This window comes from Anabas testudineus, chromosome 13, assembly GCF_900324465.2.
Source record: "Anabas testudineus chromosome 13, fAnaTes1.2, whole genome shotgun sequence".
NCBI classification, from domain to species: Eukaryota; Metazoa; Chordata; class Actinopteri; order Anabantiformes; family Anabantidae; genus Anabas; species Anabas testudineus.
This window is the reverse complement of record NC_046622.1, coordinates 11,727,346-11,741,651: the sequence shown is the minus strand read 5'-3', so window position 1 is coordinate 11,741,651 and position 14,306 is coordinate 11,727,346. Positions and strand designations below refer to the sequence as shown.

Below are 14,306 nucleotides of genomic sequence, written 5' to 3'. Positions count from 1 at the left end.
GATACCCAACAGGAATGAATCAAAGTTTAATTACAGCATGTTTCATTTCTGGAGCAGCCTAATTTAGAAGTGGATCTTTATTTCACTTTTTTACACTTCACCTGTCAAGTCTGAGGAGGGAGTGGGGGAGTGAGAATGGAGGGAGAGAAATGAGAGGCTAAGCCTTGTGGGAGACAATTTGGATCTCGACAATTAGTCTCTGCTGTCGCTCAGTTTGGTCTCACACTGTGAAAAATGTTTTCAGGAGCTTTAATTGTGTAAAGAGCACATTTTGGAATGCTAATTACAAATCTGCTGCACTCATTTTTCAGGGTTAAATCATACATTCAGAAGCAAGGATGATGCTATGATGGCAAACGTTTATCACACATCATTATGCATGGTGACAAATCATTTTACATGTGGGCAGACTTGCCTCTCTGACTGCTTGACAAAGAAATGGCGAGGACAAACTGCAAAGGTTGCAAACACTAGCAACTGTTAATCATTTTTACTACTGCGCCTGAGTTGGCCTGATCATGCCGTGCCCGCTTTTGCCATGCTTGCCTCTTGTGGTGTACATAATGAAAAGAATGGAGCCGTCAGTCATAATGGCTCTCTAAATAGCATTTTCTGCTTTATTAGTCATACTTAATGGTGTTGAAGGGGCTGCGAGTGATGCAAAATCCCTTTGTTCAAAGCCCTTCTCTTACTGTGAACGCTTCTTGATCGAAAAAAGATTCCCTGACAATTGAGGCTGAATGTGTTTTACACGCTGGGCTTACTTTGCCTATTTTAGAGGGGAATTGTTCATGCTCTCATCAAAAAGATTGATGGCATGAGCACGGAAATAAAAGAGGTGGAGACAGTGTGCATAGTGCCACAACAAGCAGGTAGTTGGACCAAAAAAAGACAATCCCGTTCATTTTAGATGGACAGCTCCTTTGATATTTCATCATAGTGAACAAAAAAGTGATGCATCACCAATCCATCCACCCACCTACATGGTATGAAAGCAAAATGGAAACCAATTATAAATACCCATCAGAGCTTAAAATGAATCCTAGATGTTTACAAAGTGTTAGGCACGTATGCCTGTCTGACAGTTTCACGCCTCAACATGTGAGAAATACTTCAGATTTTGAGTAATGCTTGTCATACAGAGACTTTTTCCCCATCTGTACTGATCACTAACTAAGGGACTATGGTAAGAAAAATTCAGAGATGCTGAAGGCAATAAAAAGAGAGACAGGGAGAGGTAGTATGCTTACGCTGGATGTCAATTGTGACACTGGTCTCCTTGCCGTTGGGAACTGCTTTGTTGGAGGCCCTGCAGATGATCTGCTGACCGGTTTCGATGATGGAAGGTGATAGGTAGAGCATGCTTATGGTGCTTTCTCTCCTGCCATCCCGGAGCAAAGTCTGCAAAAAATGAAAAGACTGAGTAAAGTTGAACGTAGCAGAGCAGGCAGTTTTATGGATAAAATGTTTTAGGTCTCTAAATCTGTACCAAGTACGGTTGGTTGCTCTTATGGATAACCATGCTGGAACCTTGGATTTTCATTTTTATAATCAATAAATAAAATCTCAAAAAAAATAAAATAAAAGAAAGTAAAAAAGGAAAAGTTTTTTTAGGATAAACTCCAGATGCTGCCCACTGCAAACGAGTGAAAAACACCTTGAGCTGTGCTGTATCTTCAATAGCACAAATTCAAGTTGGGATTCCAACCGGCTTACACGATAAACATTTCACCAGAAAAAATGAAAAGAAATAAATAAATGAATAAAAAAACAGCAGAAAGTTCATGAATACGCACATCTTGTCCCACGGGGAACCAGAGGGAAACCCTCAAAACACTCTGGCCTGTAGTTATACCGCAAAACTGACTGATATGAAAATAAATAAATAAATAAATAAAAAGTAGAAATTTGTTTTTTGAGCCTCTTTTGTGTGTCTGGAGAGCTGCGCTCTAGTGCACGGCTTGTCATACTCCACAAAGGAAATCAATCTTCTTTTCAGTGCTCATCCTCTGAGCCCTACATTGTGGAAGCCATCTGGAATCGGTTGGTAGCGCTCAGTAGCTCTCGCTCTCCCTCCAACGCTCAGGGGAGGGCTCTGTGAGTCTATGTTAACCAATGCAGGACAGAACAAAGTCACTGACTAGAACAAATTGCGTGGGTAACAGGGCACAGTGTGGTCAACCACAAAGTCAAGATGCATTTCCCTGCCATATCTTTAAAAGGATGCTCACAGTTGCTGTATAACTTTGAAGAAGGCTCCCGCTATAGTGAAGCACATCAAACATAGAAACAAAAGTACTTGCTCGCCTTGCTGCACTGCTACCTTTGGATACATCTCACATATGTATGGATTGCTTCATTGATATTTCCTGTGGTTGGTGTCTTATAATGCATTGTCTACACCACATTTTAGTCTGCAATCCACTGCTAGTTGCTATTGTTATGTCTCCAGTGTACAGTGCATTTAAGATTAAGATTAAGATAAAAGTTCTGCAAAAGCACAAAATGTAAATTTAAATGGCAAGACTGAATCTTAGCCAGGTAGAATATATTTAAATGTTCTCACAAAGTTAAAGAAAGCTAAGCAGCATATTTATATTTGACCCACCATAATCACTACCTATGAATCATTAGCTGAGTCAAACTGTGGCTCATTGTCAGTGTACAAACCAGCAGCAATTATCTCCTCATTTCTCTACTTTAATGCAAGGGTTTCTACTTAATCAAACTGTAATCTAAGTATGTGCCCTCCTTCTCACTTAAGAACACCATAGTCTGAATAATATAATTAAAATGTCATTGACCTTGTAAAATCAAACGGCAAGTTATTTTAAAAGAAATCTTTTTATCTAACCCTGTCATAGTTCAAGTACCTCGGGCGCCTTTTAAGTGGTACAGCGTGGTAGAACATCTGCAATATTGGATTAAAGATAAACATTTTTCTAACTATTTTAATGAGGATTTTAGATGCGTTATAGATGTCATCCATGTTTCTGTGAAGTTCATTTGTATGTGGACCATGTGATAAAATTCATAGTTATATTCATAGTGCGTGAGACACTTCTAACGCAGAACGCATTAGCTGTCAGACGCGGGATATGTCAATGTAATATCCTTTTTGACACAATCAGGATTGTTTCCCTGGTCGCTCTGGACCTGTCTGAAGTCATTAATCTTAGAAAGGGGGTTAGCTGGCTGCTGCAATGAATTCAACACCATGCCACATTACAAATTGATACATTTTTATATCACTGCCTTGAGCCTATGTTAGAAATACTTTAAGCAATGCTAAGAGAGGAATGGCAAATGTAAAAATAACTGAAACTTTTTTCTAGTCATATTTAAGGCTGTAGTATGGGATTTCTGAGGTATAAGGTTAAAAAAAGGTAGTGAAACATAGCAAAGAGCCACTCTTTAGGTTATCCAGCTGATTTATGTGTTAATAGATAGTAGCTCTTTTAGCCACCTGTTGAAATCAAGGCTTCAATCCTAGTCTGGACTAATTAGTTATATTTCTACGGTCAGTGTGGTCCTAATATGGTCCCTATAAAATAACACCATAATAGCTACATAAACAGTACCTTTAGCCGACTAATCCAACAAGACTTAACTTAATTGACTTAAAGCTGCAACTGCCAAGTCAAGCTTTAACTTAATAAGACGACGACATATCATTAGAAAACCAGCAAGTGGCTTAGAAAAGCCTAGCCAACAACTGTAGATAATCTAATTTAAAACACTGTTAAACCAAAATGGATTAACTACTAAATAAAACGCCACGTGTTCTCAGTCGAGGTAATTCAGTGATATCCCGTGCTCAGCACTGTGTTTACTTTTAACCTCTACTATAGTCTGTCTAGTGCTGGTAGGGTTAGATCCGACACTGTGTGTATATAAATGTTTCAAAATGTAGAAATATAGACCTAGAGGCTGCATGTTACAAACAGTCCTTTGCTGTTTACCACTGAGTAGCTCCACTGGAGCAGATGGGAGTTGAGTGTTTGAGGGAAGAGAGAACATTATTCATTAATTTCCTCTGCCCACATTTTCACAGTTAGTCTTGATTTTTGAACCATTCACCTTACTGTGAAAAGCTTTTGCATCTTAATTAGTTGGGATGTCCCCTCCATGCTACATGTGCTACAGTTCAGGTTTTTGAAAGCTACCCTCACTAATGATAAGCAATGCATCAAATCAGGGGAACCCAACACACACTTTTGCTAAGTGATAGATTTAATCATAGACTTTCTCTTTAACTGCTCTTCCAAGAAATAGTGTTCTAAGAGGTGATGGAGATTAGGTTTTGCAGGCCTTAGTGGAAAATTATCTTTGGGTCAGAACTATCATTAGAGATGACACCATCAGGAAAGCCATTTCTGTGAATCCTCCACCACATCTGCTCAAATTTGTTCTCTTCATTTGCAGGATATGAGAAGACCATCAGAGCAGATGATTATGCTTACAAAATGTTCCCTTACTGGTCTTCAAACCCCAAAAAGAGTCATCTTCTTTTAATCGAAACCATTGCTTTTTAATGATAGGCCATAGAGATAAGAGGGAAGAGGAACATACTTTGGCTCAGTGCAGGCATATGAGCATCTATCAGCTACCAGTAAAGTATGTTCCCATATCTGCCTTGGTTCGGAGAGGAAGCGAATGCAGGAAGCTCACTCTCCGCCCACCATTAGCAAGCAGCACCTCCAGCAATCATTTTATTCAAATCGGCCTGGTGCCGTACCCCAGTCCAATCAATGGCATTTATCTGCTCTTTGAAAAAAGCCGATAATGGGATGAGGCAGCGCAGGGAGCGAGGGAAGGCGGGGGAGGTGTTAGTGTTCTAAAGTGCCTAGTCTCTTTATGTCCTTTGTCTAAATGGAAATAGAACATGACAGTGTTGATTGCATGATTAGCCTTGAGGGCTAATGTCAATCAAGTGTCTATGGGGTCAGGTGATCGTAATACCAGGCTAGTGTGAGCAGTGGCTATTGTGTACCATAGTATTGTGTTGGTGGTGACATGATTTGTCATTGGGATTCACATGGCACAATAAAAAGATTCATGCAGGTTCCAGCACTACATAGTAGATTTTATAACTGGTTGGGAAGGTGAAGAGAGACAAATGCCACTGAAGGAGGAGATCAAAACACCAGTGAGAAATGCAAAGTCACTCATAGCTCCATTATCAGCATCTGCTTGTCTGAGCTGATTCGTATAAAGAGAAAAGAAGGCCAGCCATATTTTTGAAATCAAAACACAACCTCGAATTTTAAGGGATTTCATTTTAAAAAGCAGCCTAGATGGCAAACGCCCACCAATAACTCAAGCAGTCACTCTGAAACATTTCTAGGATATTTATCACACTTGCAGTAGTCGTTTACAGCATGCAAAAATGTAAATAACAGGTGTTTTCATTCACTGAAAAATGTCTGTAGAACAGAAGCACAGACACCTTGCAACACTTGCCCATCGCTCACCACCCCCCACCATCCCCAGTCGGTCTACAAACCTGGAATGACACATACCTCTGTGCTTACCTTGGCGTACATGGCCCCATTAAGGACCTCTCCATTGCGGATCCAAATGATTGAGGCTGCAGGCTTGGCATTGTCAGCATGACAGGTCAGATTGAGTGGATCACCAGCCCTCAGGCTCACCACCGGCCCTCCACTGATGACTGGGTCCTCTGGGGGAACTATTGATACAGACACAGAGAAAAGTGGGGGTGGGGGGTAACTGAGTTATTAATGGTCTGCACTGATATAGCACTTTTCTACTTATTGGTGGTACTCAAAGCACTTTATAATGCCTCATTCACCAATGGTGAAGCTGCAACGCAGCTGGTCTGACCCATCAGGGACAACCTGAGGATCAGTGTCTTGCCCAATTGCATTGTGGCATATTAAAGAAGGAGTCAGCAATCAAACCACCAGCCCCATAATTGGTGCATGACCGCTTGACCTCCTGAGCCATCAGTGTAGAACATTGGGCATATTTGACTTAAATTATGTTTTGTTTTAGAGGCATTAGTGTTTTATGTATCACAACAATGATGATGATGTATGATGAACCATGTGTAGTACCTGCATGGACTTTACTGCATGACACCCAACTTTATTACACATGTACAAGTGAGTGCCTATATGCTAACATTAATGCTACCAAATTTTGGTTCATTGTACATACATTATGTTTCCTTAGAGAATAAAAGCCACTCCTAGAGGTAACTTATGCAGGGAACCCAATGATGTCATGGTGAGAAACTGATTTAGCCTGTAGTTAATGGAAAATTAACAGTAGATGGTGTAGTTTGAGACACAAAACATTTTGCGCAACTCTGTTATCTGTCAAAACAGTTATGATTTTCCCACTATACATACAGTACTAACATAAATGTTAGCTTTAACTGTAGTTTAGTATATGCATATTCCACCTCTGATGCTTCCTGTTTTCCTGTATAGGCTTTGCCAAATACAACAGAGAAGTAAGCATCACACCAATGCTATATGTGTCTTTAATAACACTGATCAAAGTCATATTCCTGTTTTACCCATGAGTTGAGCTGTTTTTTTTTTTTTTCTTTCTCTTTTTATAACTGAAACTGCAGTGAATTATTGATTGACCTGAGTGCTCATTACAATGCAGATCTGGGGCAAGATGAAATCAAAGGCTGCAGGCAGCTGCCATATTCCCTTGCAAAGGCATCGTGATTGGAAAGAAGGTTGTTATGGGTTAGATTTATGCTGTCAAACAGCTCTGAGATGAATGAAAATAAGGAAAATGTAATTTAGGATACTGTTTTGCACATTTAATGGCAATAAGCATAAAAGGGTGCTTTTATGGCAGACATAAATGAGAGTGTGTATCTAGACAGTTGTGCATGCAATATTCTATGTTGCTCACTCTTCAGTGAAATTACAGATGTTATCACTTTACTTAACTGTTTTAGTTTTAACTTTCTCTAAATCTATTTTTGAAAATGATCAAACAAAACTTCTCAGACCTAGATAACCACATTTTTCTTGTCATACAGTACTCCTTTAAAGGTGTGTCAACTAAAACAGTTTTGACACATTTCCCTCTATAACCATTAATGTACGGTATGTATTACTAACTACTCATCACTATAATATTTTTTATTGTCATACCAACAGTGGTTTTACATTACCTTCACATGCATGAGGAATCTACATGTTATGAAGCAGCACCTAATTTAGTTTTTATGGTTTCAATTTTCAAAGTCAGCTTTATTGTTTACTGGTCTAATACCCTAAACTGTGATAAGTTAGTTTAGAAGTAACTGCAACTTCTCATTATCAGATCATCAAGAATGCACCTAGAAAGCGAAACCCCGTGTTTTTGTTATATTAGCCTTTATTTGGCAGCTTGACATTTACTCTGTTTAACAAATAGTCACGTGTGATTTTTAGCACAGAGGAAGTGAAGCAGCACATTGAGCCTTGTCATCCATTAACATCACACTGCAGTTTGTCACATACAGGCTCATCTTAGTCTTCATGTGCTGTGACTGATTAGTCCATGGGGGTGGCATTTTGGTCTGTTGCTGGTATGACTAATGTTTTTGTGAAACATAAAATGATTGACTAAAAAAACACTCAAACTGTTTGTTTGTCCAAATTATCAGACAACATACTCATAAGTATGACACATTTAAAATGAATGAGGACTGAGTCAGACCTGTGTGAGAACAGTGAAGTCTGTGCTGGACTCTGACTAAATCAGACTAATCACTCTGACCAACTGAACCAGCAAAACTGCTATTTCAAAGGATTCACATTCACTGGCTCCTATTGTGTGTTTGAGTTTGAAATGCAGTGTTAATTCTGGCTGGCTTCCTTTCATCTGGTCTTCATTAATATGCAGAGGGTTGAGAGAGGAAGAGGAATCTCAGGTCAGCACTAGCAGATCAGACAACACAGTGTGCTGATCTAGGCAAGTAAGGAAGATTCTTTGTGAGAATGTGGTCACCTTCTGGTCCTTTATCAGTAATTGGAAACAAGGTCAAGAAGATCACGAGTTTATTCTTGTTCTAAGAATAGAGCTACTGCCTTATATGCAAATGAGAAAAGGGAGCATGTGAAAAGCATTATGAGCGGGGACTCTTGAGACAGCTCTCCCATTTGTCATTAAAGCAAATGAACAAAAGGTGATGCTCAGTGATACTACTGAGACAGTTGATTGCAAAGATCCAGCGTTATTGGCTTGCTGTCAGTGCGCTCTTGCACACATGACTGAAACATTAATTAAATGTCAAGCAAAAAGGCGGCCATAAAAAGGGAGCCATTTTTTTTACGGAAAGGTGGAAATAAGAAAGGGAAGTCTGACAATTTGCGACTGACAAGACTCACCCACATACATTCAAGTGAGCTGATATTCCCATTACTGCTTACAACTGCTCAGAAACTCTCAGAGAAACATAGGTTGGAGACTTTTTCTTTCTCACAAAGGAAATATCAATTCTTTATTTATATTACAGTAACACATATCAGTGTCTAAAAATACATGCTAGAGGGTCAGAAGGTTACACAGCTATTGGATGTTGTTATACCTGCCCAGACTGTTTCAGTAGGTTACTATGTGCCTCCCTGTGACCTTTAATAGTCTCTATTGTCTAGTATTATTCAGACCTGTGTTTTCTACTGAGGGATGTCAGAGCATGCAGAGCAAGATGAGATTCTGATTTTGTGCATATCAGGCTACATGGGAGAGAGGAGGTCACAAACAGTGCACATCTACACTTTCAGGTCCTGTTCCCTTGAGGACTGCAAGACAGTGAGGTTGAATGGTGAACCGACAAGTAGAAGAAAGACATGGCGGGCTGCCTCCATCCTGCATCTCTACCTTCGTATCTCTCTTTCCATCACTGTGTTAGATGCATTATTTTATCTGGAGGATGCCAACATGCAGGCACTTTGTCACAGCCCGGACTGAAATTGTCTTCTGTGTAACTTTGTGCAAAGCACTCAGTTTGTGCTCCTCTGGCATCTGTTTGACATCACCACCACTAAAATAGAATATAAAAAGAAAAAAAAAAGCCTCTCACATTGGGAACAAAACAAGAAACGTTATACATAATTACACACGAGTCTGGTGGAAGAGGAAGCTTTCATGCTCTTTTTCTTGGCAGGTGAAACTCTCTGTGTGTGTGTCTGCTGAGGAAATGTGAAGAGTTGACCAGTAACCTTACATCTACTGGGTACAAATGAACGACAAAGAAAAATGAATTTAAAATGATATTTAGCTCTTTTCTCCCGATATGAGATCTTCCACTGATCCTGCCTTATGAGTGCCAGGTCTGACAGTTAAACAGAGGCCAAGCCTTGAACTTGAATCAGCCATCATCATTACTGGGCTGTTTGCAAACTCGGCAGTCCCTAATGGTTCTAAATTAGCTCTTTACTGCGGCCATTCGATGGACTTGGCATAAGTAGTGTGGTCAGTGGTACAGATTGATCGCTTCTCTTTAATTACAGGGCTGACTCACAGCAAACTCTGTTCTCCTCACTACCTCTTTTTTTTTTCTTGGGGAAAATAATGTAATCCCTTTCAACACTTTAGCAATTTAGCATTCTTCTATGCGTGCATGAACATGGACACTTTTGGCTTTCATGCACAAACTCGACGTCGACACTTGCATAATTCAGTAATTACAGATTTTATACAAATCAAAGATAAATGATAGCACAAAGGAGCTTGTCCTTTGTTTTACATCTTTGTATTAATCAAAGATGTGATGTGTTTGGATTTAACTAAACACTTTTCAATAGTCGTAAAACACAGACAAGTCATTACTTTCATAATTTGTTTGCTGTGATACCTGAATTTGTTAGATCTTAAAAGTCATGGTGGTTTGTAAGCTTTGAGCTGTTCTTTTGTTTAAAAGAGAATATTGTTTGGTCTGTCACAATTTACATTAACATATCCCAGTCCCTGAGATACAAGGCAGGAGAAGGACTCCAACATCTTGTTTCTCCCAGACTGAGATAACAACTGGGAGTAATTTATATGTATTTTTATGAATCTAGCAAATGCTGGACACGTAACGCCAAACCTCCCATTGCACACCTCAATCAAAAAGAAAAACAGTCAGAGTGATGTCAGAAAGCATAAACTTCAGTGAGATCATTTACTTTTACTGTATAATCAAAGCTATCCATGAATGCGACCAAGGCGTATTGATGTGTAATTACCTCAACAGTGCGAGGCAGTAAGTCTGTCTCCTCTAAAGCGGACCTGAAACCCTTGGGGTCACAGAGCTGCCTTTTGGCCGATGATACACATCAATTCCCCAAACACTAAACATTAAATTGCCCAAACATAAAACTGTAATTTATGTGTGGGGAAGCTGACAGCATGTGCTGGAGTTGCTTGAGAAGTCTTCTGCAGTCTGGTAACAACTGGTGTTGCTGATGGTGAACCTGCGGGCTTCCCAGGGTGAAACAACACTGGGGGAACTTTTGCAAAGCAGCCAACAGAATTCTGCGAGGACCCTGGCTTTCCATGAGCTCGAGGAGGAGAGAAAAAGCCAATTGGAGGCGAATGAATGAGAGAGGGTTCCTCGTAAGGAGGCTGGATGGTACGGGGCGTAGGAATGCTGGCTGGCAACGTAGCTGCTGTAGCGCTGTGCTCCAGTAGACATGTCCTGAAGAACAATGAGCTTCCTGACTCGCCTGTCTATTTCAGAAGAATGTTTGCACGAGCTGCCTGTCACCCCATTGCGACAGCTTGCAGAGTTTGTGATAGATAGATCAGAAAAAAAAAGAAGGAAAACAAAAAGGAGAGGAGAGGAAACCCAGCACAGGTGGATACAAGAGACATACATGGCTCACTGGCCCAAATCACCGGCCCTCTTCAAGTGCTGTCACTGTACATCTGTTAGGAAGCCAGAAAATCCTCAGCCATGTGTGCGCACATGCACACATGAAAAAACATCATGATCTACCAAATGAACAGTGCCAAATAAAACGGAAGAAAGCAAGGATGAAGACGAAATGAGGAGCGGGGAGATGCCAGAGCTGTCAGAGACGTGCGGAGCCTGCTCTGTCACAATGCAGCCATGTGCAACCCCAGGAGCTGCTCTCCACAGATGGGTGGGGGGGGGGGGGGGGGGGGGGGGGGGGGTTGCTGACATTGCTGCTCACCACCAGGCTTGGTTGTGCTATGTAGCTAATGTTTGTATATGTGTGAGGAGAATTTCTCAAATGAGGGCACCTACTGTACAGTTAAAATAAAAGGCTGCCATTGCAAGGTCCTGTCGATTCTTAGTCGTTGTGGTTTTAGATTTGTCTTTATATCATTCATTAGTTTGTTAACAATTACCGTTAGTAGAAAGCAAAGCTATTTACTTTGTAGGGTGAATATAAATCAGTTCAGCACCTGTACACAGTTGGTACTGTTGTTTTGCAGAGCACAGATGTATTTGTGTCATTCCTCCTCCTTCTGTTGAAATGCAGAAGAAAAAAAAGAAAAAAAACCTACATACAGTCTGTCTACCATAATCACGCACCTGTTCCCAGCCTCTCTGATATCATAGATGCACTTTATTTCATCACATGTTGTGTAATTTAAACGTGTAATTTAAAATCATACTTTCATCCAGAATGACTACCGTTTAGGACACCTCATCTCTCTACGTGCTTATGCTGAGATTCTTGACTGGGAACTTTTTTTTATGACTTTCACTGCTCAGTGAAAGAGATATAGATATGACTGTGTTCAGCTACACACAAAAAACTAATTAGGCATCAATATTTTGTTTCTGGTTACTGTACAGTAAGTCATAGTGACAGAATATGTGTCTTAAACGTACTTCTTCCCAGATGAGCTGTTATTCTGCTTTACGTACCTACCCTGAGACTCTATTCAGGCCATATACTGCGTGCTTTAAGAGTAATAATAGGTGAATAAACAAACAGTAGATAAGAAAATCATGTCTTCACGCAAGCTTTTTTCCCTATAAATGAAAACAGCTCAATTGCACTCAGTGTTACAAAGATTCTACTGAGACCCGTCACTGGTCAGTGATTGCCACACATTGAGAACAGTATCAGCGGTAAAACAGCTTATACAGTACACCCACAGCAGACCGCAGAGCTAGCACCATGGGCATCTGTTCCTTGGAAGCTTTTTTTTTTTTGTTTTGTTTTGTTTTTTTTCTTACCCTCAGAGTTCACCTCTATTACTAAAAGGATGACAGTGTGATCCTTGAGCAATAATGAATTCAGACTTATCCACAGAAATGGCTGATTCAGCTTTAGCAATTGGAAACAACAATGACAAAAGATACCCTTGGGCTTTTGTGCACATGGATATTGTTGTTGAAGCGGCAGTGCAAAACACTGACAGTGAACAAAAGAAAAAACAAATATCTTGCACACAATGGTTAATTGAAATGGCATGCTATCAATTATGTTTGGTGGAGGACCAGCATCTTCTTGTGCTCGTGAATGCCTGTGATTCAGGAGGATCTTGTGGAAGTTCTTTAAAGTTTCATGTAAACTACATTTTAATTTAATTGTGGAATTAACCCATAAAGAATAGTTTATCTACGTGTTAACAAAGTCTAATTATAAAGGGGGAAATGAAGTAATAACCTAGGAACCTATCTTTAAACTCACATGATTGTAAATGCACAACACCTGCAAACCGTTCTCAGTATTTGTCTTGAACCAACATTGATTTTGACTTGACTCAATGAATAACCTGGAGGAAAGTAAAAATCACAACTGCAAACAGAGTAGAGCCAAATGTAAAGCACCTAGCCTAACATTAGAGAAAATGCATCAGTATAACTCTGCAGAACCCTGGTGCGGTTTCCTGACACGACCCCACTCCTAGAATATGATTCATATCAGTCTGAATACTGATACTTAATATAAGTCATGTAGTCGGTGACTTGGTGGGCTTGACAAATTAAAGCCTAGAATGATGAACAATGAGGTTGCTCATTGTAATGTCAAAGTAAAGTAAATGTCAAAGAAAAGTAATGTCATGTACCTCAGGAGGCAAAGTAAAATAAGGTAAATGATGTTAGGAGGCAGCATGCAGACGTGTTGATATAGGTAGCACCTATAACTCCAGATGTTTGCTGCTATGAAAGTTTGAATCTCCCAATCCCAATGTGTTCACACTGACATCTATGAACAAATACCTTATGATAGTAATGTTTATACAGATATATGAATAATCATGCTATTCTCTATATTGTACTGCAAATATGGGCAAATTAGAGATAACACTACACTATCACATAAATATCACAACAGTAAAACTATATTAAATTACTTGAAATTGAGTGGAAAGGTGGGACGTCTTACTCACCATTTAGTATATTTGGAGTTTGTTAAATATAGCTGCAACTCCATTTCAGAAATCATTCAGTGAGTCAAGAAGAGAAAAAAAAGTAATGAAAAAATGAAAAGGAAAACTGAGACTGATCAATACATGGCCAACAAATGGCACCACATTTCACTATAGTGTTATAACACATTCCTTTGTGAAAAGGCTTAACACGTTACTGATCTACAAAAAAAAAAGAAATTCAGCCAAAGACCTTAATCAAACCACAGTGATATCCCTTGCCTTTGTACTAATGGTCCCCAACCTAAGGTAGAAAGATTAGAGCAAAGGTCTGGAGCAATGCCAACTTGCTGCGAGGAATATAATTAGCCTCAGGGGTCTTTTTGGACCGGAAACCCTCTATTCTCTCTCTCATGACTAATTCACAAGACCTTGATTCTCCTTTGGCATCCAAGGGTAAGCCTGCAAACCATGCAAACACTTGGACAGGTTAAGTTAACTGTCAGTTTGTTTTCCTAACCTCCTGACGAAGGAACTTGATGGTGGTTTATAAACGCTGCTGCGATCATTGCTCATTGTTTTCCTCTTTAATTTCATCACTCTTAAATTTATAATACCGGCTTAAGACAGTGACAATAAAACAAAGGATTTTTCCGCTTATTAAACATTTTCTTGTAAATAGGCAGTTCAGTTGAGGTCACCGCTGCTGCTGCATCTTTGGCTCAAGTGAAGTGTTTGCTTGTCAAGGACATGCTCAGCAAATCATTAAGATGAAAATCAGGAAAAAATGGAAAACATGCAGTTTCTATTCTTTGGCAGCGATAAAGCCTTTTCTCTATGTTTTTGAAAATATGTTATTTCCTATCAAAGTCAAGAGGGGAGACGTTCCTCTGATATGGCACATGGTGGAGTTTGGGCTGATAGGGAGTTATGAAAGATAGAGGGGAGCTTTAGATTTATTCTGCTGTCAGCTTGGAGAAGGGAGGCTG

The 14,306-nt window shown here is 39.8% G+C and overlaps 1 protein-coding gene across 1 annotated transcript in view; it reads right to left on the bottom strand.

Annotated features, from left to right (window-relative positions):
• The window catches only part of kirrel3b (kirre like nephrin family adhesion molecule 3b), a 141,370-nt gene that overhangs the window by 33,353 nt on the left and 93,711 nt on the right, over nt 1-14,306 (bottom strand). The window contains exons 5-6 of the mRNA XM_026363674.1: nt 5,523-5,692; nt 1,251-1,401 (exon numbers count right to left, since the gene is read on the bottom strand). Coding sequence (XP_026219459.1) covers nt 1,251-1,401; nt 5,523-5,692 — 321 coding nt within the window. The remainder of the gene's footprint in view (nt 1-1,250; nt 1,402-5,522; nt 5,693-14,306) is intronic.